We start from the raw sequence: 23361 nt of genomic DNA, 5'->3' as shown, positions 1-23361 counted from the left end.
GGATAAAAGGGGCTGTACTGTGCAGGAATTGCCCTTCTAGTGACTGTCCTGCCACCGACAGTTAGACAAAAGTGTTGCTTACTTGCAACTGTCTACATCTACGTCTACTTCTTCATGGTTACTCTGCAATTCACAATTAAGTGCCTGGTAGAGGGTTCATTGAACCATTTTGATACTGCTTCTCTAGCATTCGACTCTCGAATGGCGCGTGGGAAAAAGGAACACGTAAATCTTTCCGTTCGAGCTCTGATTTCTCTCATTTTATTGTGATCGTCTTTTCTCCCTACGTAGGTGGGTGTCAACAAAATATTTTCGCATTCGGAAGAGAAAGTACGTGATTGAAATTTCGTAAATAGATCTCGCCGCAAAGAAAACCGCTTTTGTTTCAGTGACTGCCACCCCTATTCGCGTATAGTATCAGTGACACTCTCACCCCTATTGCGCGATAAAACGAAACGAGCTGCCCTTCTTTACACTTTTGCGATTTCCTCCGTCAATTCTACCCGGCAAGGATCCCACACCTCGCAGAAATATTCCAGCAGAGGACAAACGAGTGTAGTGTAAGCTGTCTCTTTAGTGGGTTTGTCGCATCTACTAAGTGTTCTGCCAACAAAGCGCAGTCTTTGTTTCGCCTTCCCCACAGTATTATCTATGTGGTCTTTCCAATTTAAGTTGCTCGTAATTGTAATTCCTAGGTATTTAGTCAAATTGACTGCCCTTACATTTGTGCGATTTATAGTATACCCAACATTTATCGGATTTCTTTTAGTACCTATGTGTATGACCTCGCACTTTTTTAATCAAAGAGTCAAAAGGCACATCACGAACCATGGGAAAAGATAAAGATAAAACAATGTGGAACTCCTCTAGAATGATGATATGAAAACAGCTTGCACTGTTGGGCCAAACCGTTGTAATAACGGGTTGGTCGACTTTTAGAACGCAGTACATCAGCGATTTTGCGTGGCGTGCTGTGACAAGCCCTCATTAGGTTTCTAGAGGAACGCGGTAACAGACGCCTACACACAGGTCACGCGGTTCCCGTACATAATAGGTCACTGGTCTGAGGACGCAGATAGTTTACGACACCCCAAATGTATGTCATCAGTTTCAGATCAGGCTAATTTGGAGGACAAGACAACAACGTGAATTCACCATCATGCTCCTCTAACCAGTTCAGTACGATTCTAGCCTTCTTACACAGACAGATATCCTGCTGGAAGATGCTATAGCCATCGGGAAATACACCAGCTATGAAGGGATGCAGGTGGTCCTCACCAATGTTGACATAGTCTACAGTTTACTGCCGAAAGTCCTACGGAAGCCCAGGTGAATGTCCCACGTAGCATAAAAATGACGTTATCAGGCTGCGATCCATGGCGCCCTTCATGTTTGGTGCAGCTGTTCACTTGGATGGTGGCGTTTCCAATCACGACCATCAATCTGGTGTAATACGAAACGTGATTCATCTGACTGTGCTATAAGTTTCCATTGAGTCACGTCGCAATATGTATGATGACGTGTCCACTAACAACTTAACTGACGATGTGGTTGGGTCAACATGGACAGACGTCGGAGTTGTTTGATACAGAGCCCTGCGTTTAGCAAGTGTTCCAAACAATGTACTTTGTCGCTAGAGATACCAAAGATCGCCGACTGCCGTGTTTTGTAGAGAAGGCAAACAGCCGTCATCCACGTTCTGCGATGAGGCTTGGCCGTCCAGCGCCTTGTCACCTTCAACCACTTTCTGTGACGGTCACGACAGAGTAGCTCAATGTGCCGACTAGCCGTTTCCTCGAAGTTCGTTCCCAGGCGGAGGAGGCAAAGCAGTCTTCCCTTTGTCAAAGTCTCTTATGTAAGTCGATTTCCCCATTCACGGCCCTTATCACCACTAGGGTGATTCCTCACTTGTCACTGCCCAGTTTATATACTTTTCTCATTACAACATGTGCCCACAGGGCCACCATGCACCTGTCGGTCTCGTTCTGGAAAGTGGTCATAAGGCTTTGGCTCAATTCGTGTACGTACTCAGCTGTTTCTGCTAATGAAGTCGCAGGTGTCTATGGCACGTTAAACGAGGAGGGTGACAGCAAGTTATGTTTTCGGTACGTGGAGGGTGGAGAGACAGTAGCGAACTGTAGACCCTCACAACCGAATCGTGGATCCGTGACTGCAGGTAGTTCACACCCTACTGCAGGTGCAACATTAATTCGTGTGTCTTTTGATTTTGTACAGGTGGGTACCACGCGAACCGCGACCAGTCTGATGTCTAGAAAAAATTCAAACGCTCTCCTGTCTGTGCCTGAAATGTTCCATTCACTTCGGTACAGTTGTAAAATGCTGTTTTGCACAGTTCCCCAGGTGCGATCCGCCCAACTGTTGGTGACGAAAAGCTTGACATAGTTACTACAGTGATGCGCTTTCGGCCTTGCAGACGCTAGCGGACTGCGGCCGCGAGATGGGGGAGGTGCTGGAGGAGCCCGCGTCCCGCGGGGAGGTGGTCGAGATGCGCGAGCTGAGTGCGCGCTTCGCCACTGACGTCATCGCGTCCGTCGCGTTCGGCGTCGAGGTGAACTGCCAGCGCAACCCGGAGGCGGCGTTCAGGCAGTGGGGCCGCCGCTTCTTCCAGCAAAACTTCCGCAACACGGTCAACTCCGTCCTCATGGCCATCAACCCCAAGCTCCTCACCATCTTAAGGTAAGCACTGTAGTGCTGAAACGGTCTGTGTTTGAGCGGGTACGACGCGGCTGCGCCTGCTGAAGGGGAGACCTAGCGGTTAGTTGCCGGTCCCACATGACTGCTTGACCGTCCCACACTCTCTTCATGTCTGTTGTCCGGACTCCGGATATGCGAATTACCGAGCACGACCGCTCTTTGCTGACGTCACGCCTCGCCTCGTCGCATTGTGTTGCACAAATTCAAGGCCATTCTTTGTCTCTCTCTCTCTCTCTGTCCACCCTTCCTCCCCATTCTTTCTTCTCTTTTTCTCCACCCTTCCTCCCTTTTATTTCTTCTCTCTCTCTCTCTCTCTCCCCTTTCTTTCTTCGCTCTGCCTCTCTCCTTCACTCTCCTCCTTCTTTCCCTTTATTTTTTTTTCTCTCTCTCCCACTCTCCCTTCCTCCCTTTTCATTCTTCTCTCTCTCTCTCGCCCCACCCTTCCTCCCCTTTGTTTCTTCTCTCTTCCCTCCCTCCCTCTGTCTTCCCCCCTTTCTTTCTTCTGTCTCTTGTGTCCTTCTCTCTCTCCACTTTCTTCTCCTTTCTTTCTTTTCTATTTCTCTCTCTCTCTCTCTCCCCCCCCCCTCTCTCTCTCCCTGAATCTCTCCCATTCTCCTTTCCTCCCTTTTCTTTCTCTCTCTCTGTGTCTCTCTCTTCCTCCTTCTTTACATTTCATTCTCTATCTCTCTCTCTCTCTCTCTCCCAGTCTCCCTTCCTCCCTTTCCTTTCTTCTCTCTCTCTCTCTCTATCTATCTTTCCACCCTTCCTCCCCATTCTTTCTTTTCCCTCCCTTTGTCTCTCTCTCTCCTTCCCCCCCTCTCTCTCTCTCACTCTCTCTCTCTATGTTAACATAAATGCAATGTTTCCAAGAGCACATTGTGGACAGGGCCATCCAACGAGCTCACGATTCTGATGATCTAACGCGCCAAATCGAAAAAAATTGGGCGCAGTATTCCTCAGGTGGACGTTAAGCAACTCTATTAGTCAATGACAATCGGAATAACGGCTTGCACAAGTGCCAGAGGTGTGCCAACGCGTTATTGACTTGCCGAATTTATGAAGCTATTTTATTTTAAAATTTATTTCGTGATACTTACAAGCTACAGCTAGAAAGTCACGAAATGATACTATTAATAGGTTATGTCAGTGTGGTCAATAGTTTCTCGCTAGAACGTAGATGAGAAATAGTTGCATCAACAAATGATCAGTCAAAGCAAAACAAGATGACCATGCGTAGAAAGAAGATTCTATAGTAACAGGAAACAACAGGTACTTTATTTCAGTTTCTGTAGTACTGTGTGCCAACAACTTTAATCTTGGCACAGCTGAGAGCTCATTTAATCCATACGGACACAGACACTGACTCATTTATTTTACAATGATTCCTTGTGCTCAGAACCAGCGGCATAGTAGACATATAATAAGGTGTACCTCTATCTCTGTTATAGACTTCACATACCTGAAATGTCCGATAAGCAATTACTTCTCGACTGTTAAAAGTCTCCAGCCTGGTACGTGTCTACTTTAGGACCACGGACTACAGCCACAGTAACCCAACCATTACCATGTCCATTAGCGTCTGAGTTCGTAAGCGTGAAATTCGATACGCATCCGCAAAAGGCTTCAGTTCCTATAGTAAGTATAGCTACATATCTTCGATAAAATGATATACTATGCTTATCTCCGATACTTAAGAATATAACGTTAAAGGAGGCCAGCGCGGCTAAAATTTACTTCGGCGGTTGCGTAAGGCACGTTGCGGTTAGATAAGGAAGTGCGGCGTAAGTGACGTTTCTCTTGGTTGGTTCTGAGCACTATGGGACTTAACATCTATGGTCATCAGTCCCCTAGAACTTAGAACTACTTAAACCTAACTAACCTAAGGACAGCACACAACACCCAGCCATCACGAGGCAGAGAAAATCCCTGACCCCGCCGGGAATCGAACCCGGGAACCCGGGCGTGGGACGCGAGAACGCTACCGCACGACCACGAGATGCGGGCTGACGTTTCTCTTAAGACGGCGTCAGTCGTGGAGCAGCCACACTTGCAGCGTCATCGACACAGACTGGTGATGCTGGGCTGTTATAGGAGGAGAAGGCATTCGCGCCTTACAGTATATAGAGCTACTGATAATATTGCTGTTAGGGTAGAATGGAGTGGCGGCCCAAGTGATTTTGCATGGCCCTACGGTCTTTTGCGTATTGAATTTCACGCAGACGCTAATAGACATGGTAATGGTTGGATTACTGTGGCTGTAGTCCGTGGTCCTATAGCAGGCACTGTAGCAGGGCTGGAGACTTTTAACAGACGATAAATTATTGCCTATCGGACATTTCAGATACGTTAAGTCTATAACAGAGGTAGAGGTACATCTTATTATATGTCTACAATGCCGTTGGTACTCAGGACGAGGAATCATCGTAAAATATGCGAGTCAGATTCTATGTCCGTACAGCTTAAAGTAGCTCTTAATTGTGCCAAGACTAAAGTTGTTGGAGATGTCACACATTATTACAGAAACTGAAATAAAGTACCTATCCTTTCATTACCTCCCGTGAGATGCAGAAGCGTGCCACAATCGACAGGTAAGACTGTAGTGTAGAAACAGATGGAAGTGTAGTGTACAACATGTCTTACTGCATTGCTGACAATGTAGAATACATGGTAGTTATCTCTCTGTCCACTGACAACCTGTTTGGAGGTATTACCTGTAATGAAAGTTTTCTTCTCCTTCCGCACACTTTCAAAATAGTGCAACGTGGGGAAGCACTTGTGGCTGTGCTTTATTTTCTTTACTGACCGATTGGAAAAGTTAGTTCCTGGAACCCTGTCTTAAATGCGATTTATTGTTTCCTCTTTTGCCCCTACCGTTTGCCTCTACTGCAACGCCACTGCATACAATGACACGTGCCAGATTATGCACAACTTTCCCTGCACATGTGGTGCCACGCTATGTTGAAAAGAGATAGCAACGAGAGCGTTCCAGCTGCACAGCAAGTTGGCAGTCGACGCTGAACTGGGGCGGCCACCCTTTCGGAACAGAGGGATGGACCGGACCGGCACTCACGAAGAGGGTGCGTTTCTTCGTCAGTGCCGTGTTGTATCAGAGGAGCCCTGCCAACAGGGCACTTTCACTGTCTGCACAAATGTTCGTCTGATAGCGTCCTTCTCAGGCCATCCTGTGTAATCTACTGATAGCTTACATTAAATTTAGCAACTGAAATGTAACGATGTTACTGTAAATTAAACACTAAAACTACAGGCTGACAATTACTGAACTATATGGAAAAAAATTAGTTACAAACTACGGCGTGCATACACTTTATTCGAGCTCCCCCCGTCGGAGGTTCGAGTCCTCCCTCGGGCATGGGTATGTGTGTCGTCCTTAGCGTAAGTTAGTTTAAGTTAGATTAAATACTGTGTAAGCTTAGTGACCGATCACCTCAGCAGTTTGGTCCCATAATACCTTACAGAAATTTCCAAATTTTACAATTTATTCGACAGATAAACGTCACTACAGATATTCAGATTTCGGTCATGACATGTTCGATATGGCTGCCATGATTGGCGATGATGTGGCGCAGACGAATAGCGAAATTCTGTATGACCCACTGAAGTGTCGGAACATCTATGCTGTCAATGACCTCCTGCATGGCTGTTTTCAGCTCGGTATTCTTTTTGGGGTTATTGCTGTACATCTTGTCTTTAATATAGTCCTACAAAAAGGAGTCGCAAGTGTTCACATCCGGAGAATACGGCGGCCAATCGAGGCCCAAGCCAGTGGCCTCTGGGTACCCCAGAGCCAGAATGCGGTCCCAAAAGTGCTCCTCCAGGACATCAAACAGTCTCATGCTTCGATGGGTTCGAGCTCCGTCTTGCATGAACCACATTTTGTATAAATCAGAGTCACTTTAGACAAAGGGATGAAATCGTTCCTCCAGAACCTTGGCGTACAGTTCGGTAGTCACCGTGCCATCAAGGAATATCGCAGAGATTATTCCGTGACTGTACATTACACGCCACACAGTTCAAATGGCTCAAATGGATCTGAGCACTATGGGACTTAACCTCTGAGGTCATAAGTCCCCTATAACTTAGAACTACTTAAACCTAACTAACCTAAGGACATCACACACACCCATGCCTGAGGCAGGATTCGAACCCGCAACCGTAGCGGTCGTGCGGTTCCAGACAGAAGCGCATAGAACCACTCGGCCACCCCGGCCGGCACACCACACAGTAACCCGTTAAGGGTGAAGAGACTTCTCGATCGCGAAATGCGCATTCTCAGTCCTCCAAATGCACCAATTTTGCGTATTGACGAACCCATCTAAATGAAAGAGGGCATCGTCGCTAAATCAAACCGTACTAATTGTGGAAAACAGTGTGGAGCTTCGTAGACTTTTTTTTTAATTCTTTAATTTCTAGCCACCCCGTAAGAACAATTGTAGGCCACTAAAGACGAATTTCCTTGTGCTTCCTACAGTCCCAAGAGCAACTTGACGGAGGTGTCTCACTACTTCCGCAAGATGGTGAGCGACACGGTCAAGTACAGGGAGGACAACGGCGTGACGAGAAACGACTTCATGCACCTGCTGATCCAGCTGAAGAATGTGGGCTGCGTCGACAGCGACCGGCCGGGAGCAAACAAGCAGAAGGACGAGGACGACAAGTGGAGTGAGTGCTTTTTATTTCTCCTTTTTTGTCCTCAACTGTGACTGCTAGCGCTCCAGTAGGACAAAACACGAATGAGTTTCAGAATGTGGGACTTGCCACAGAAGAGACTCTGGATAAGAAATAAGTTGTAGCTAAAGTGCGTCAATCCCGTATTACAAAAGTTATACTTGATTAATATATTAATCAAGTAATATATTAGACACTGATACTTTTTGGAAACCTCCGATTGTGAAGTCTTTTGGAGTGTTACAAGGGTAGGGCGACAAACAATCCATCGTCCGTGATATTTAAAAGAGTAGATAAAGATCAATCAAGTACAGTAGGCCGCTCAGTTTACTTAATATATGGGACTTAAACAGTCAAAGTTACTTATCTTTGTTAAATATTGAGGTGGTCACAGCTTGCAAAAGTGGAAAGAACTGATGATAGTGGATTAGAACAGTACAATGCTTACAAACTAGAGTAGAAACGAGGGAGCAACAAACAGAGGAAAGGGGCGCGCTTACTACGTACATTTTTCGACAGCCTTGCAGACCTAACTGACTGTCAAATCACTAGAGAGGGAAGCTGCGTGTGCAGGCCGCAACCCTAGCAGTAATTTCTGGAAACATCTTAGACATGAAGGTTAAAGAACCTTAAAGGCAGAGAAAACATCAAAGTAATCGTCAAATTAAGGCAGTTAACCACATTAACTCGACGTTACAAGCGAGTCGTCGTCATTACAAGTAGTTGTGCTCACTGCTGAGCGTTGTGGCCTCATTAACCATGCTTCTCTATCCTGGACGGTTACCATCTCCTCTTAGAGCCTGCTGAAGAGGTAGGTAAGAGTGTTCCCGATCTGATCCACCCATCTGCTGGCCGCTCTCTTGCCCTCGATCTTCTCTCCCACGACTATTTTCTCTATGGTTTTTTCCATATTTTCTCACAATGTGGCCTAAGAACTGCAGAATTTTTTGGTTGACACAAGAAGAAAGACGCCTGGAGAGACTGAGTTGCTCAATAATGGTCGTATATGGTCTTCTTTCGGTCCACTTTATGCGCAGCTTCCTGCGCCAACACCAGTGCCCTAGGGGTCATGTTACGCAGTCACAAAAAAAGACGGTAAAAACGAATGTTTCAACAAGCCGGACCTTTGTGTTTTTCGTTATTGATTTGTTCTCCAAGCTCTTGTTGAGCGCCTTTGTAGCCACTCGCTCTAGCGTGATCCGTCTTCTTACCTCATCTTCTCAGCCTCCATGTGTCGCAATTGGTTGGCCCAAGATAGATGCAAAAATGCCCAACTTTCAGGTTCTTTAATCGACCTGTGAGTTGAACCTGCGCTCCTCAGTGAATTATCATTATTTTGGGCTTTTGGAAATCGAGGTCCAGTCCATATGACAGACTAATGTCCTTTAACTTTTGTTAGTAGCTCAGCTAGTTCATCTTCCCTGGCCGCTAAAAGCATGGCTTCCTCAGCAAATTGGAGGTTGTTAATAGTTTTACCACCAACTTTGACCTTGCAGTCCAGCCAGCTAGTCCCAGTGACAAGTTCTTTGTAGTTGTCGTACAGATGGGGGTGGGGAAGATTGAACATAACCCTAACACCTTTTGATACACAGAAGAAATCAGACGTGCCAGCTCTTGTCTTCACAGCTGTGAGATGATTATTCTACAGACTTCTGATAAGCGCTGTCAAGTGTGTTTGGACACCGAACTCTGCAAGCACTTCCGACAACTTTTTAGACAAGAACACAAATCTCCCGCGATTTTTTCATTTTTCTTCTGATGTTGAGAATCCGTTCAAAAGTTCTTTTACCTTCAACGAAACCTGCTTGTTCCCTGGATGTGTCTGGCTGAATCTAAAGCGTCAAACCCTGGTTCAAGATATAGAGCAAAATTTTGCATGGGTGGGATATGAAAGCAATAGCTCGTTAGTTGGAGCAGTTCCTGGTTGACTCTTTCTTGTATAGGAGGATGGAGAGACTTCAACTAGTCTTCTGACCATTCCCCAGTTTCCCATATTCTTGTACACATCGAATGCAGCACATAAACACTTTCCTGTCCCATTTCTTTGATAACTTCACCATATATACTGTCTACAGCGAGGGTTTTACAGTTCTCGAGATGCTGAATTACAGTGTCTCTTTCACTGCGTAGTATTGCATGTTACGGGGTAAGCTGCTCAACTGCTTCACATTCCATACTGTTTTTAATCCCAGAATACATACCTTTTAATAGTACTGTTTCCACCTTGCATTTGGCAACAAGTTGGATACAAAAAAATATGTAAGTGCGAGTATCTGTCCGATCGTAGACTGCTGGATGAAACATGTCACCTTTACTAACTGTGAGCTCTACACCTGTAGCAGCCTACTAAATATTACACTTCAGCACCAAAATCCCATACGTACAAGATCCGGCACTTGGATCCATGTAAGCAATAAGGTTTATTCTTCACTTCTCACTACTCGCTTTTCAGGGCAGTGCATAGCGGATTAGATAGGTTTCCAAGCAATCGACTAAGCCCGGTACCTCACTCTGATTACCACTGCTCTGTCCCTTCAGCTGCCCTGCCACATGCCATTGTCCTCCACACCTTCATCATGACGCTGCATCTCCCCCTGTTTTCTTGCTCCCTGAAACGTATTCCGTGCAACCTTGGCACAGAATTATCCCAGCGAGATTGTATGTGTTGAAAGATGGCTCAGCCAAATTAATGTGCTGGCTGCTGCACGATGTGTCTTACCCTGTTGTTGTATAGGTGTTGACTAAAGTCTTCACAACGGATTAAAATGTTCAGGAACTGTTGATTTCTAAATGCCTCGTGTAATGTATTGCGCGGAAAATCGCGAATTACCCTGTAGCCGCCCAGTTAAAGATAGATAAGCGTCGTAGCAAGCCATCGCTAGGAATACAGAACTGCTAAAATTAACCTCTGCCGAACAAAAACACTGAGATGCTCACTATGGATTTTCCTTTCTGGCCTTACCGCATCATTGACGATTGAATTAACAGGAAGTCTGATACAACTCGATAAAGACGCCGATCCTGGCATTGACGGTGCTACTCAGATCAAAATGTGTCATATCGATAAAAATGCTGTCCAATATCCTTGACATGCGTTTGTTGTAGATTCTTAGTGCATATTCTCAGCTCATATACAACCTGAGACAAAAAATAAAACGACGCCCTACGAAGGAATTATCCGAATCAGACGGAAACAGGTAGATGTGCTGTACGTGTGCAGAGGAACAAACGATTATAATTTCAGAAAAATTAGGTGATTTATTCAAGAGAAATAGCTTCACAAATTGAGCAAGTCAATAAAGAGATGGTTCACCTCTGGCCCTTATGCAAACAGGCATTCGGCTAGGCGTTGATTGACAGAGCTGCTGAATGTCCTCCTGAGGGATATGGTGAAAATTTTTGCCTAATTGGGACGTTATAAACACTGAAAAAGGGAATTCTAAGGCTCAATCTAGATATAGTGGGGATCAGCCAAGTATAATGGAAAGAAGACATAGATTTCTAGTCAGGTGAGTATAAGGTAGCATCAGAAAATGGGTATAACGGGGATAGGATTCGTTATGAATGGAAAAGTAAGACAGAGACTGAGTTACTGTCAGCAGTTCAGTAATAGGGTCTTTCTCATCAGAATCGACAGCAAACCAAAACCGACAACGATAGTTCAGTTATACATGCTGACGTCGCAAGTTGAAGACGAAGGGACAGAGAAGTATACTAGGATATTGAACAGGTAATTAAGTACGTAAATGGAGCTGAAAATCTAATAGTCATCGGGGACTGATGACTCCATAGTGCTTAGAGCCATATGAACCATTTGAACACCGTGAGAGTAAAAGAATACCGGCGTACTGTTCCAGGACTGTCCATTGACGAAGTCGCTGCCCAGGCGTTCGTCTTCTTCATCGCGGGCTTCGAGACGTCCTCGACTACCATGAGCTTCGCCCTCCACGAACTCGCCCACCATCCGGAGGTCCAAGGGCGCCTGCAGACGGAAATGGACACAGTTCTGAAGCAACACGGTGGACAAATCACCTATGAGGCAGTCAATAGCATGCCCTACCTCGAAAAAGTCGTTGCAGGTGCGTAGCAATTTCTGTCGCAACATGTTTCACTCATATCACGCTGGCCTGCCCTGTAGAGAATAAGTGTAGCACTGGTTCTGGTACTTTACACAGGAAGAGATTTCTGTAGAGTCTTGTGCCGTAAGGAATCAAGGGAGAGGATTTTGTTATGGGTGGCCTGCGTCCTCTTTCTACAACAAAAATGCACACGTGGATTAGTATGGTTCTTTTCTTACCTGAAGCTCCTACTTAATTTTAATAGAGTTCATGTTCGTGCTACAAGCTCCTCACCAGTAATCTTATTGCAGACATATCGCTAATCTTGGTATTAAAAACTTTAGTCTCGCTGGTATAGTCACAACTCTGGTCGCTATGTACCGTCGTAGCCTGAGAGAGTCAGTGAGGCCCTACAATCAGCGGCATCGGTATAAATACCCGCTGTCGAGAGGGCATTGGCGGCGTATTGTTTGTCGGTGTGTCTCTGGCCTCTCACATGATAGGGGCGCTTGATACAGCGCCTACTATCGATCTTCGCGCTGCGTCTTTGCCTACCGGTATGCTGGTGACAGCTTACGCCATCACAATTTCTGTATATTAACTGCATCTGAACAACTATATTATTCTGGGCCGTACGTAAGCCTAAGGTGAACCAGGACTGTGGTGCGACTCTTCTAGATAATCTAGGAGCTAGTGTCGAATGGTTGCAGATGTAGTTCCTCCTTGAGGAAAACAAACGAACTAAATGCAATTTTTTGGCGTATTAGTTCGTAAGAAAATGCAATATTTTCGATTAAAAGCAACACGTTATGTGGTTTAGGGCATACGGTTTTATTTTTGGGAATCTTTTGCGATTTACGAAGTGGTGGTAAAGCTGCCACCTAAGAGAACAGTTAAAAGTTTTTTTGTTCATTTCGCTGTGTATAATTCGTGCATATTTATACGAGGGGCGGTCAATAAGCAATGCAACAAATTTTTATCTCTACCAACTTCGGTTCAAAAAATGCGGAATTTGTTGTGGGACATCGTGGAGTGTACCCGCTTCAGCCCCTATAGTTTCACGAAGTTCGTGTAGGTAGCGGCTCTATACGTCGTCTTCAAAATGGCGTTTGTAACCTAGTTGCGTTCCAAGCAGAGAGCTGTCACTGAGTTTTTTTGGCGGAAAACAAGAGTATCGCTGATATTCGTCGGCGCTTGTACCATGTCTACGGAGACCTGGCAGTGAACAAAAACATCGTGATTCGTTGGGCGAGGCGTCTGTCATTATTGCAACATGGTACGTGTAAACCTGTCCGATCTATCGTGTGCCGAATAGCATCACGCAGCAGTTACTCTTGAAATGTTGGAACGTGTGGACGCTCTAATTCGAGATGATTGACGGATCACAATCAAACGCTTCGCTGCACAACTGAACGTCTCTGTTGGTAGTGCTGACAATCTCATCCACCAGTTGGGGTGCTCAAAGGTACGTGCCCATTGAGTTCCTAGCTGCCTAACTAAAGACCATAAAGATCAACGAAGGACGATCTATGCGGAATTACGAGGGTGATCGTGACAATTTTTTGTCGAATTTCGTCACAGGCAGTGAAACATGGGTTCATCACGTCCGTAGCCCACTCTAAGTGTAAATGGTTCCGGAAAAATACTTCACCTCTTAGGAGTTAAAAAATCTCAGCAAATAGGGAGCATCATGACAGATACAGGGATTAATGACCACAAGGTCCACCGCAACATCCACATCCACCAAAAGTCAATCCGAAATATATCTATTTAAAAAATTCTTCCCAACTGACTATGTAATTGCAGACCAGACGTGTCTTACGTTCAAAGAAACAGTACCTGCAGCAGTTGATGACTTATACCGAATAAATTAATAAAACATGCTGCTGATTCCCCATGGTACACAAAAGAGGTCAGAACACTTGCAAAGGAACGAAAAAAGCAGCCAGATTTAAAAGAACACGAAATCTCCAGCATTATTGATATTTTACTGAAGCTCTTAACTTAAGGCAGACTTCAATGTGAGATGCTTTTAACAGCTTCCACAACGAAACTCTGTCTCGATATCATATAAAGTACACTAGCAGCAGCACATAATCAATACCTTCGTTGCGCGATTAACGGTGGGAATACGACCGATGTCAGCGCCACCAAAGCGGAGTTACTAAACACAGTTTTCCGAAATTCCATCACCAAAGAAGTACATATTCCAGAATTCGAATGAAGAACAGCTGTTAACATGAGTCACAATTACAAATAGATATACTCGGTGTAGCGAAGCAGCTTAAATCACTTAACAAAGGCTCAGTGTAATTAAGCGCTTAAATCAACTAGTAAAGGCAGGTCTTCTGATCTAGATAGTATAGCAATTAGGTTCCTTTGCTTATACAATAGCCCGATATTTGGCAATCATATACAACCACTCGCTCGACGAAAGGCCCATACGTAAAGACTGAAAACTTTCACAGGTCACACCAATACTCAAGAAAGGAAATAGAGGTAATTCGATGAATTACACACCCGCATCACTGACGTGAATTTGCAGTGGGATTTTGGTACATATACTGTTTTTGAACATTGTGAATTATTTCGAAGATAATGGATTGTTGGCATACAGTCAGCACGGATTCAGAAAGTAGCTGCTGACAGGGAATCTCAAATTGATTCCATATTTCTAGATTTCGAGACAGCTTTCGACACCATTCCTCCCGAGAGACCTGTAATCAAATTGCGTACCCATCGAATATCGTTTCAATTGTACGACTGAATTCGTGGTTTCCTCTCAGAAAGGTATAGTACGTACTATTCGAGGGAAAATCACCGCGTAAAACGGAGGTGATATGTACCATTCCCCAAGGAAGTATGATGGGTCCTCTTCTGTTCCTATTCTATGTAAAAGTTTTGGGAGATTTTTGCAGATGATGCTGTCATTTACCGTCTAGTGAAGTCATCAGAAGACCAAAACCAATTGCAAAATGACCTAAACACTATATTTGTACGGTGCGAAAAGTAGCAATTGTCTCTCAATCGGGAAAAATGTGAGGGCACGCACTTGCGTACGAAAAGAAATCCATTAAATATAGGGCACACGTTAGATCACACAAATTTAAAGGCTGCCAATTGAACTAAATACCTAGGAATTACAATTACGGACAATGTAAACTGTAACGATGACATATATAACGTTGTGGGGGTGGCAAACAAAACATTGGGTTGTATTGAAGATGGAACAGCTGTACTAAAGAGACTGCCTACACTATGCCTGTCCGTCGTATGCTACGTATTGCTGTGCAGAATGGGATCCTTACCAGACGATTGAGGAAGGACATCTAAAAAGTCCAAAGAAGGGCAGTTCGTATTGTATTATCGCTAATAAAACTGAGAGTGTGACGGATATGACAAACGACTTGGGGAGGCAATCATTAAAACAAAGGTTTTTTCGTTGCGGTGAGATCTTTTGACGAAATTTTTAGCATCAATGTTCTCCTCTAAATGTGAAAATATTTTATTTACGCCAAGCTACATAGGACGAAATTATCATTGTAATAAAAATAAGAGAAATCATAGCTCGTATAGAGAGCGATAAGTGTTGATTTTTCCCACACTTTGCTGCAGAGTGGAAAGATTGAGAAATAGTCTGAAGGTGGTTCGACGAACCGTCTGCAAGGAACTTCAGTGACAGTTGCAGAGTACTCATGTACATGCAGATGTAGATATACCTCTGGACCATTTCCTTACTATGATGACGACGCGGAAAGGAAACCGTATTTGATAAACACTCCCTCGATATTTTCAAACTTTAGCGGCAGTTCATAAACTTGGCAACTTTATTTACGTCTCTGTAAGTTTTGCGGGATGTGTGGACTTCCAAATGGTTCAAATGGCTCTGAGCACTATGGGACTTAACATCTGTGGTCATCAGTCCCATAGAATTTAGAACTACTTAAACCTAACTAACCTAAGGACATCACACACATCCATGCCCGAGGCGATGTGTGGACTGTTTCTATGCCAAGCCGTATGGCACAGGTGTCAATAAATTTGACACAGAGAACAGTCCGAAATGAGTCTTACCACTTGGTATATACACTGCTCCCCTCAATATTTGGAAACGCATCGTTAGTTTCTTACCAATCCATTCTGATCCCACATTTTTGGCGTTTGGACAGGTATAAGTAGTTCATGCAGGTAGTGACAGATGGGAGGGAACAGACAGGAGGGACGTGTGAGAATGTCAAACATAAAGACAGCGATCAATACATGGGGAAAGCTGGTGAAATATTAAGAAATTTCTGAGAGAAATTTACGAAATTTGTACCGATTCTTCGTACTGCCCTGACAAGAACTACTCTTAACAGAGAACATAAATTTTAAAAAGTCACCTTTTCCAACCTGTCTTGTCTTCCAGAGTGAATTTTTCACTCTTCAGCTGAGTGTGCGCCGATATGAAACTTCCTGGCAGGTTAAAAGTGTGTGCCAGACCTAAACTCGAAATCAGGACCTCTGTCTTTCGCGGGCAACTGCTCTACCGACTCAGGTACCCAAGGACGTCTCAGAACCCGTCGTCTGCTTTACTTCCGCCAATACCTAACCTCCTACTTTCCAAACTTCACAGAAGTTCTCTCCTGCGAAGCCTGGACTAGCATTCCTGGAAGAAAGACAACTGCGGATACATGACTTAGCCACAAACTGGTGAGGGGGGGGGGGCAGGAGTTTGCAGAATGAAATTTTCACTCTGCAGCGATGTGTGCTCTGATCTGAAACTTTCTGGCAGATTAAAACTGTGTGGGGGATCGAGACCGGAACTCTGGACCTTTGCCTTTCATTGTCAAGTGCTCTACCGACCGAAGTTTGGAAGATAGGAGATGAGATACTGCCGGCAGTAAAGTTCTGAAGTGGGCTCGTGAGTTGTGCTTGAGTAGCTCAGTCGCTAGAGCACTTGCCAGCGAAAGGCAAACGTCCCGATTTTGAGTCTTGGTCCGGCACACAGTTTTGATCTGGCAGGAAGCTTCATGCCTTGTGTTGTTGTGACCTTCAGCCCGAAGTCAGGTCTGATGCGGCTCCCCATACTACTCATCCTTTGGAAACGTTCTCAATTCGAGATAAGTATCGCAATCTGCATCCATTTTCATCTGCTTACAGTGTTTAAGCTTCGGCAGCCCTCCACAGTTTTTAGCTCCACAATATTGTCCACTACCAAACTAATGATTCGTTGCTTCCAGAGGATGTGTCTTGTGAACTGATCCCTTCTTCTAGTTATGATTTGCCATAAATTTCTTTTCTCCTCTGATTCAATGTCCCGTCCTTAGTTACTACCCAGTATTCGTTTGTAGACAGGTACGAGTAATCCTATCGGATATGCATCCATATTTGTTAACTGAGTGACTTGCTGAGTATTTCGAAGACTTATTTCCCTCTTTCTTTGCAGCATTTTTTGATGACAGGAGAAAAAAAATCTTGTAGGCTGCTGCCTTTAAGCAGTCAGTACTCGCATTCAATCAGTTTTGATATTTTGTAGACTGATAATATTTTCATCATTCACTCTCAGTTACTAGTTAATGTTGTTTGTCCTGTAGACATAAATGCGGTTACTGGGTGTTTTGCGACTGAATTTTAGTTGAGCTCGTTGAGGCAACATGTATCTTCTAAGCGTCTCAGGTATTTTCTGTAGTCTCTACATAAAATGAATCTATTAATAACTATTTTATTAACTATGAATATGTCACTATCATACGTTTTCCTTAGATGTGTGGAGTGTCATAGCAACACATTTACGTTCACTCATTATGTTGACTATTTATAAGTTTCATATACAACATCAGGAGTTACTTTTATAAGTGTAAAATATAAGAGAAATGAAGCTAACTGCTTAACTAAGAAACTATATATAGTGTAAATGGTAACTGAATCTCAAAGTACACGTGTGATGCACCACACCTCTAAACCAAAGAACTCAAAACTAAATTCATACGTATTCTAATGGATCTCTGAATGTATGTGTGTGTGTGTGTGTGTGTGTGTGTGTTCCACATCTCTTCCTAAATTACTGGACCAGTTTCAACCAAACTTGGTACACATATACCTTACTGTCAGACGACAATGGCTGTCGGGCTAAGAACCACATACCTATCAGAGGAGTGAGTGTGAAAATACATCCACGACGCTTGAATTCCCAAACTTTATTGATCCAGTATTTGAGAATGAGTGCACATAGCGACTTGCAACAGATTCTACATATAATTTCAAACTTTTAAGAAACTTGTTGTCTCTTGTAACCCCTACAAAATTTTTATCGCACCCTACTTTTCCGCTGTTCATGCAGTTAATGTACGGCATGAGGCATGGCATTACAAAGTATTACCTCTTTACTTCTGACTGTATTTGGGACGCTTTTTACAGACAGTATGCACAAATATCACTGAAAGTAAGTGCAAAATTATATCATTCTACGACATTTAGTTTGGGAGGTATGACGTCATGACCAGTGAGATGCGTGAAAGACTGCCGCTTCGTGAATGGAGTTTAACTTTATTACTTCTTTACTACTAACTCCATTTGCAACACATTCTGCAGACAGTATCCACAAAAGCCATTGAATGTATCTACAAATTGTATCACTGGACGATATGAGTTCAGGAGTGTCGACGTCGTGAACATTAAGTACGAGACTAGACGCTGCGTGGTATGGGCGTGAGCGCACTGCTGCAAGTAAATTACCTGAGCAACACCTGGTTTCTCCAAAAAAATGGCTCTGAGCACTATGGGACTTAACATCTGTGGTCATCAGTCCCGTAGAACTTAGAACTACTTAAACCTAACTAACCTAAGGACATCACACAGATCCGTGCCCGAGGCAGGATTCTAACCTGCGACCGGAGCGGTCACGCGGTTCCAGACTGAAGCGCCCAGACCGCACGGCCACACCGGCCAGCTCCTGGTTTCTCCGCTAGTAATTAAAATAAGGCATATGGTTAGAATAACTGCGACTTCTTTTGCAGACTACTGAAAATGAGTAATGCAATTACAAGAATGTTGTACATAGAACAGAATTTAGAATACGGTGTTAAAAGTTGTCACTGTAGAGTGGATCCTTTCGTAAAATGACGGAATATGGCTACTTTTTACTTGTAATTAGGGTGATTTGAAAATGACATGAAATACAGATGTCAGAAATTTGCTTGGAAATGACGCCTAGTCGAAGTCAGCTAATCGCGCGATTGAATAAAGCTCGCGTTACTGCCTACTGAAGCCCATGTTTACGTTTGTTAATTAGAAGAAGCAAGTTTGACTGAAAAATTAAATACACTGGTGTCCAAAATTAAAGCAACAAATAGAAATTTTTCACTGTTGCGTTTATTTTGCCACAAAACAGTATAAACAGGTGATAGTAAAGTGGAAAAAAGAATACAGAACCTAAACGACGGCAATATGCATAACGGTACACAAAAATGTTCTTCGTTTTATCCAACTTGCTCCCACATTCCAACAACTGGTTAATGTCCTGAGAGTGGGATGTTACCACGTCTGGCTCCAATACAACCCTGACAAAGACGGGACATGCTCTGAGTGATGTCATCAGTCTCATCTAGAGGAAACAACAGCCATTCTTCCTGCAAAGCTGCTCGCAAGTCTCGGAGAGTGGTTGGTGGATGCTGACGTGGTGCAACCCGTCCCCCTAGCTAATCCCAGACATGCTCTATGGGATTCAAATCGGGAGAGAGAGCAGACCACGCCATGGGTGCAATATCTTTCGTTTCCAAGAAAACATCAACCACCCGTGTTATATGAGGTCGAGCATTATCATCCATCAATACGAAGTCTGGGCCAACAGCACCTCGCAACAACCGCAGACGAGGGCCCAGGGTTCCGTCACGATACCTGACAGCAGTTAAACCCTGCCGAATCACCTGTACAGTTTCAAGAAGAGGTGCTCGAGTGGTCAACATAATTCCTGCCCACACCAATCAGGATCTTCCTCGATCTTCCCACATTGTCTGGATTCAGAAATTGTGTTCCACGTTCTCTCCAGATGCGAATGCGTCGATAATTACTCTCCACACCAAATAGGGACTCATGTGCGAAAAGAACATTGGCCCACAGTTCGGCCGTCCAGGTGGCAAGTTGACTACTTCACTACAGACCTTCCCTTCTGCGAAGACGCATCAGAGGTGCACATACAGAAGGTCTCCGAAAATAAAAGCTACTCTGCCGAAGCCTTATGTGCACTGTTTGTCTCGATACAGCGCCTCCAATGGATGCTGCAAAGTCAGATGCGAGTTGCCGCGCGGTACTAAGGCGATACCGTAGGCCCTTACGGCCAAATAACGGTCCTCTCCTTTTGATATCACACGTGGTCGGCCCTGCCCTGATCTTCGGGATACTGGTTCAGTGCCTATGAATAGTCGCCACATCCGAGAAACAACAAAACGCTTCACATTAAGCCATTCAGCAACATGAGTTTGCGTCTGTCCCGCTTCCATTCTCCTCATGGTCCTCCACAGCAGGGTGTCTGTAGGCGTCTTCTCTGTGCAGTACTTGAGCGTCTGTGACTGTATACACAGCGATTGGGGATGTGGGACTAACCGGCAAACAGTACCCCGTTTGATAGGCGCCCTGACGTCACCGATGGCGTGGTCGTCCATGGACCGGAGTGCCCTATTCCGCGAAGAACACGATTGAGGACATCTGTTAACATTTTGTATGGTTATACCGTGGTGTGGACACAACACGTGGAAACAGCAGTTTAAGTTGTGAATACCAGTGTAAAATGATGTGGCAAAATACGAGTAGTAGAATACACTACTGGCCATAAAAATTGCTACACCAAGAAGAAATGCAGATGACAAACGGCTATTCATTGGACAAATATATTATACTAGAACTGACACGTGATTACATTTTGACGCAATTTCGGTGCATAGATCCTGAGAAATCAGTACCCAGAACAACCACCTCTGGCCGTAATAACGGCCTTGATACGCCTGGGCATTGAGTCAAACAGAGATTGGATGGCGTGTACACGTACAGCTGGCCATGCAGCTTCAACACGATACCACAGTTCATCAAGAGTAGAGACTGGCGTATTGTGACGAGCCAGTTGCTCGGCCACCATTGACCAGACGTTTTCAATAGGTGAGAGATCTGGAGAATGTGTTGGCCAGGGCAGCAGTCGAACATTTTCTGTATCCAGAAAGGCCCGTACAGGACCTGCAACATGCGGTCGTGCGTTATCCTGCTGAAATGTAGGGTTTCGCAGGGATCGAATGAAGGGTAGAGCCACGGGTCGTAACACATCTGATATGTAACGTCCGCTGCTCAAAGTGTCATCAATGCGAACAAGAGGTGACCGAGACGTGTAACCAGTGACACCCCATACTATCACGCCGGGTGATACGCCAGTATGGCGATGACGAATACACGCTTCCAATGTGCGCTCACCGCGATGTCGCATAACACGGATGCTACCATCATAATGCTGTAAACAGAACCTGGATTCATCCGAAAAAATGACGTTTTGCCATTCATGCACCCAGGTTCGTCCAAATGGTTCAAATGGATCTGAGCACTATGGGACTTAACATCTATGGTCATCAGTCCCCTAGAACTTAGAACTACTTAAACCTAACTAACCTGACAGCACACAACACCCAGCCATCACGAGGCAGAGAAAATCCTTGACCCCGCCGGGAATCGAACCCGGGAACCCGGGTGTGGGAAGCGAGAACGCTACCGCACCACCACGAGATGCGGACCACCCAGGTTCGTCGTCGACTACATCATCGTAGGCGTTCCTGTCTGTGATGCAGCGTCAAGGGTAACCGCAGACATGGTCAACGAGCTGATAATTCATGCTGCTGCAAACGTCGTCGAACTGTTCGTGCAGATGGTTGTTGTCTTGCAAACGTCCCCGTCTTTTGACTCAAGGATAGAGTCGTGGCTACACGATCCGTTACAGTCATGCGGATAAGATGCCTGTCATCTCGATTGCTAGTGATACGAGGCCGTTGGGATCCAGTACGGCGTTCCGTATTACCCTCCTGAACCCACCGATTCTATATTCTGCAAACACTCATTGGATCTCGACCAACGCGAGCAGCACTGTCGCGATACGATAAAGCGCAATCGCGATAGGCTGCAATCCGACTTTTATCAAAGTCGGAAATGTGATGGTACGCATTTCTCCTCCTTACACGAGGCATCACAACAACGTTTCACCAGGCAACGCCGTTCAACTGCTGTTTGTGTATGAGAAATCGGTTGGAAACTTTCCTCATGTCAGCAAGCTGGCGCCACACTTGTGTGAATGCTCTGTAAAGCTAATCATTTGCATATCACAGCATCTTCTTCCTGTCGGTTAAATTTCGCGTCTGTAGCACGTCATCTTCGTGGTGTAGCAATTTTAATGGCCAGTAGTGTAGTTATTCATATCTAAATGGTAAACAGCTACTAGTGTCCAGCTTGGGAATGCTGTCGTGACTGTCAGATAATAGGGAGAAGGCTTACGGAGTCCGACGCCTGTTGCAGAGACGCTGAGGAAGTACCCGCCGGTGATGATACTCAACAGAGAGAGCAACGCCGAGTACCGGATTCCCGACACCGACGTAATGCTCGACAAGGGCACCCCCATCATAATTCCGGTGTACGGCCTGCACCACGACCCCGACATCTTCCCGGACCCCGAGCGCTTCGACCCCGAGAGGTTCTCCGACGAGCAGAAGGCCCAGAGGCACCCCTACGTCTACCTGCCGTTCGGAGAGGGGCCTCGCATCTGCATAGGTGAGTCCTTCAGCTGTACCAGCTGCCCTTCACCTTCACGACAACACCGCCCAAACTTCGCAAATGTCAGCTTCCGTCATAATCACCTCACACGCAAATAACATGTTCAGGCTAGAACAAACATACAGAATACACACTCCCCCCATGAGCAGTGTTTAAGGTTTTCTTTAAATTCCAGATCATAAAAAGGGTAAACCTTTCCTCGGCGCGAAGGTTGGTTTCAAAATCACAGTGCTCCAAGAGGCACGGTCCTATTGCAGGTCCTAATCTTTCACCTTCGTTCGACCCTCGACTCAACTTAAAGAGCGAGTTATACGGGGACTTGTAGTCTAAGGTAGACTCCCATCTACTGTGCAACATTTACCAGATCATTATCAGAGTATAAAGTAGCGGTAAACGACCAAAAAACGTCCTGGGACCAATCCAACACCCGCACTAATGTGTTATCAGACTGGCACTCGGTCACATCTTTTTCCTTTGGCGTCTGACCGCCCCTTGCGTCCGAGTGGTCAAGATAATACATGTCCACACCATTCAGGATCTTCCTCGATATCAGTCTCTTTCCACAATGTTTGGATTCCGAAATTGTGTTCCACCTTCCCTTCCTTGTACTTTCAAGTTTAACTTCCCATTACTTTATAAAAGCACAGGACGGAACATGTAGTCGGTCTGTCAACCATTGCCCACAGAAACGGTCTCTCACGAGTCCTGCCTTACGTCATTCATTTGCTCCTCCACCAAAGACAGAGTCTCTTAGGTGATCTGCACCTGCCATTAGTGGCTCCAGCGTCCTTCTCTCGCCAATACTTCTTTATCCGCTCTTCAAATTAAATTCCTTTTCTCTTGGAATCAAAACTGATGGGACAACTCTTGTCTTTACAAGTTAAGATGCTCCCCTTTTAACATTCTCACCCAGCCTGATTAACGCAAATAATAAATAAAACATCAATACAATATTTTACTCGATGATGTTTTGTCAGTTACTACGAACTGTGACCGTTCTGACAGAAAATTACGCATCCAATCGCTCCACTACATCTACATCATTTGCGAAGTGTTGGTGTAGATGTCGTTCCGCTATTGGATTCCTAATTTTCTGTCTGAACGGTCACAGTTCGTAGTAATT

General features: G+C 44.9%; 1 protein-coding gene across 1 annotated transcript in view; it reads left to right on the top strand.

Annotated features, from left to right (window-relative positions):
• LOC124615865 (probable cytochrome P450 6a14) overlaps positions 1–23361 on the top strand; it is a 59583-nt gene that overhangs the window by 27336 nt on the left and 8886 nt on the right. Inside the window, exons 4-7 of the mRNA XM_047144025.1 lie at positions 2435–2697; positions 7205–7395; positions 11259–11480; positions 21984–22235. Coding sequence (XP_046999981.1) covers positions 2435–2697; positions 7205–7395; positions 11259–11480; positions 21984–22235 — 928 coding nt within the window. The remainder of the gene's footprint in view (positions 1–2434; positions 2698–7204; positions 7396–11258; positions 11481–21983; positions 22236–23361) is intronic.

Source organism: Schistocerca americana, chromosome 5 (genome assembly GCF_021461395.2).
Source record: "Schistocerca americana isolate TAMUIC-IGC-003095 chromosome 5, iqSchAmer2.1, whole genome shotgun sequence".
Lineage (NCBI taxonomy): Eukaryota > Metazoa > Arthropoda > Insecta > Orthoptera > Acrididae > Schistocerca > Schistocerca americana.
The sequence above is the reverse complement of the archived record's forward strand: the minus strand, read 5'-3'. Positions and strand labels throughout refer to the sequence as shown.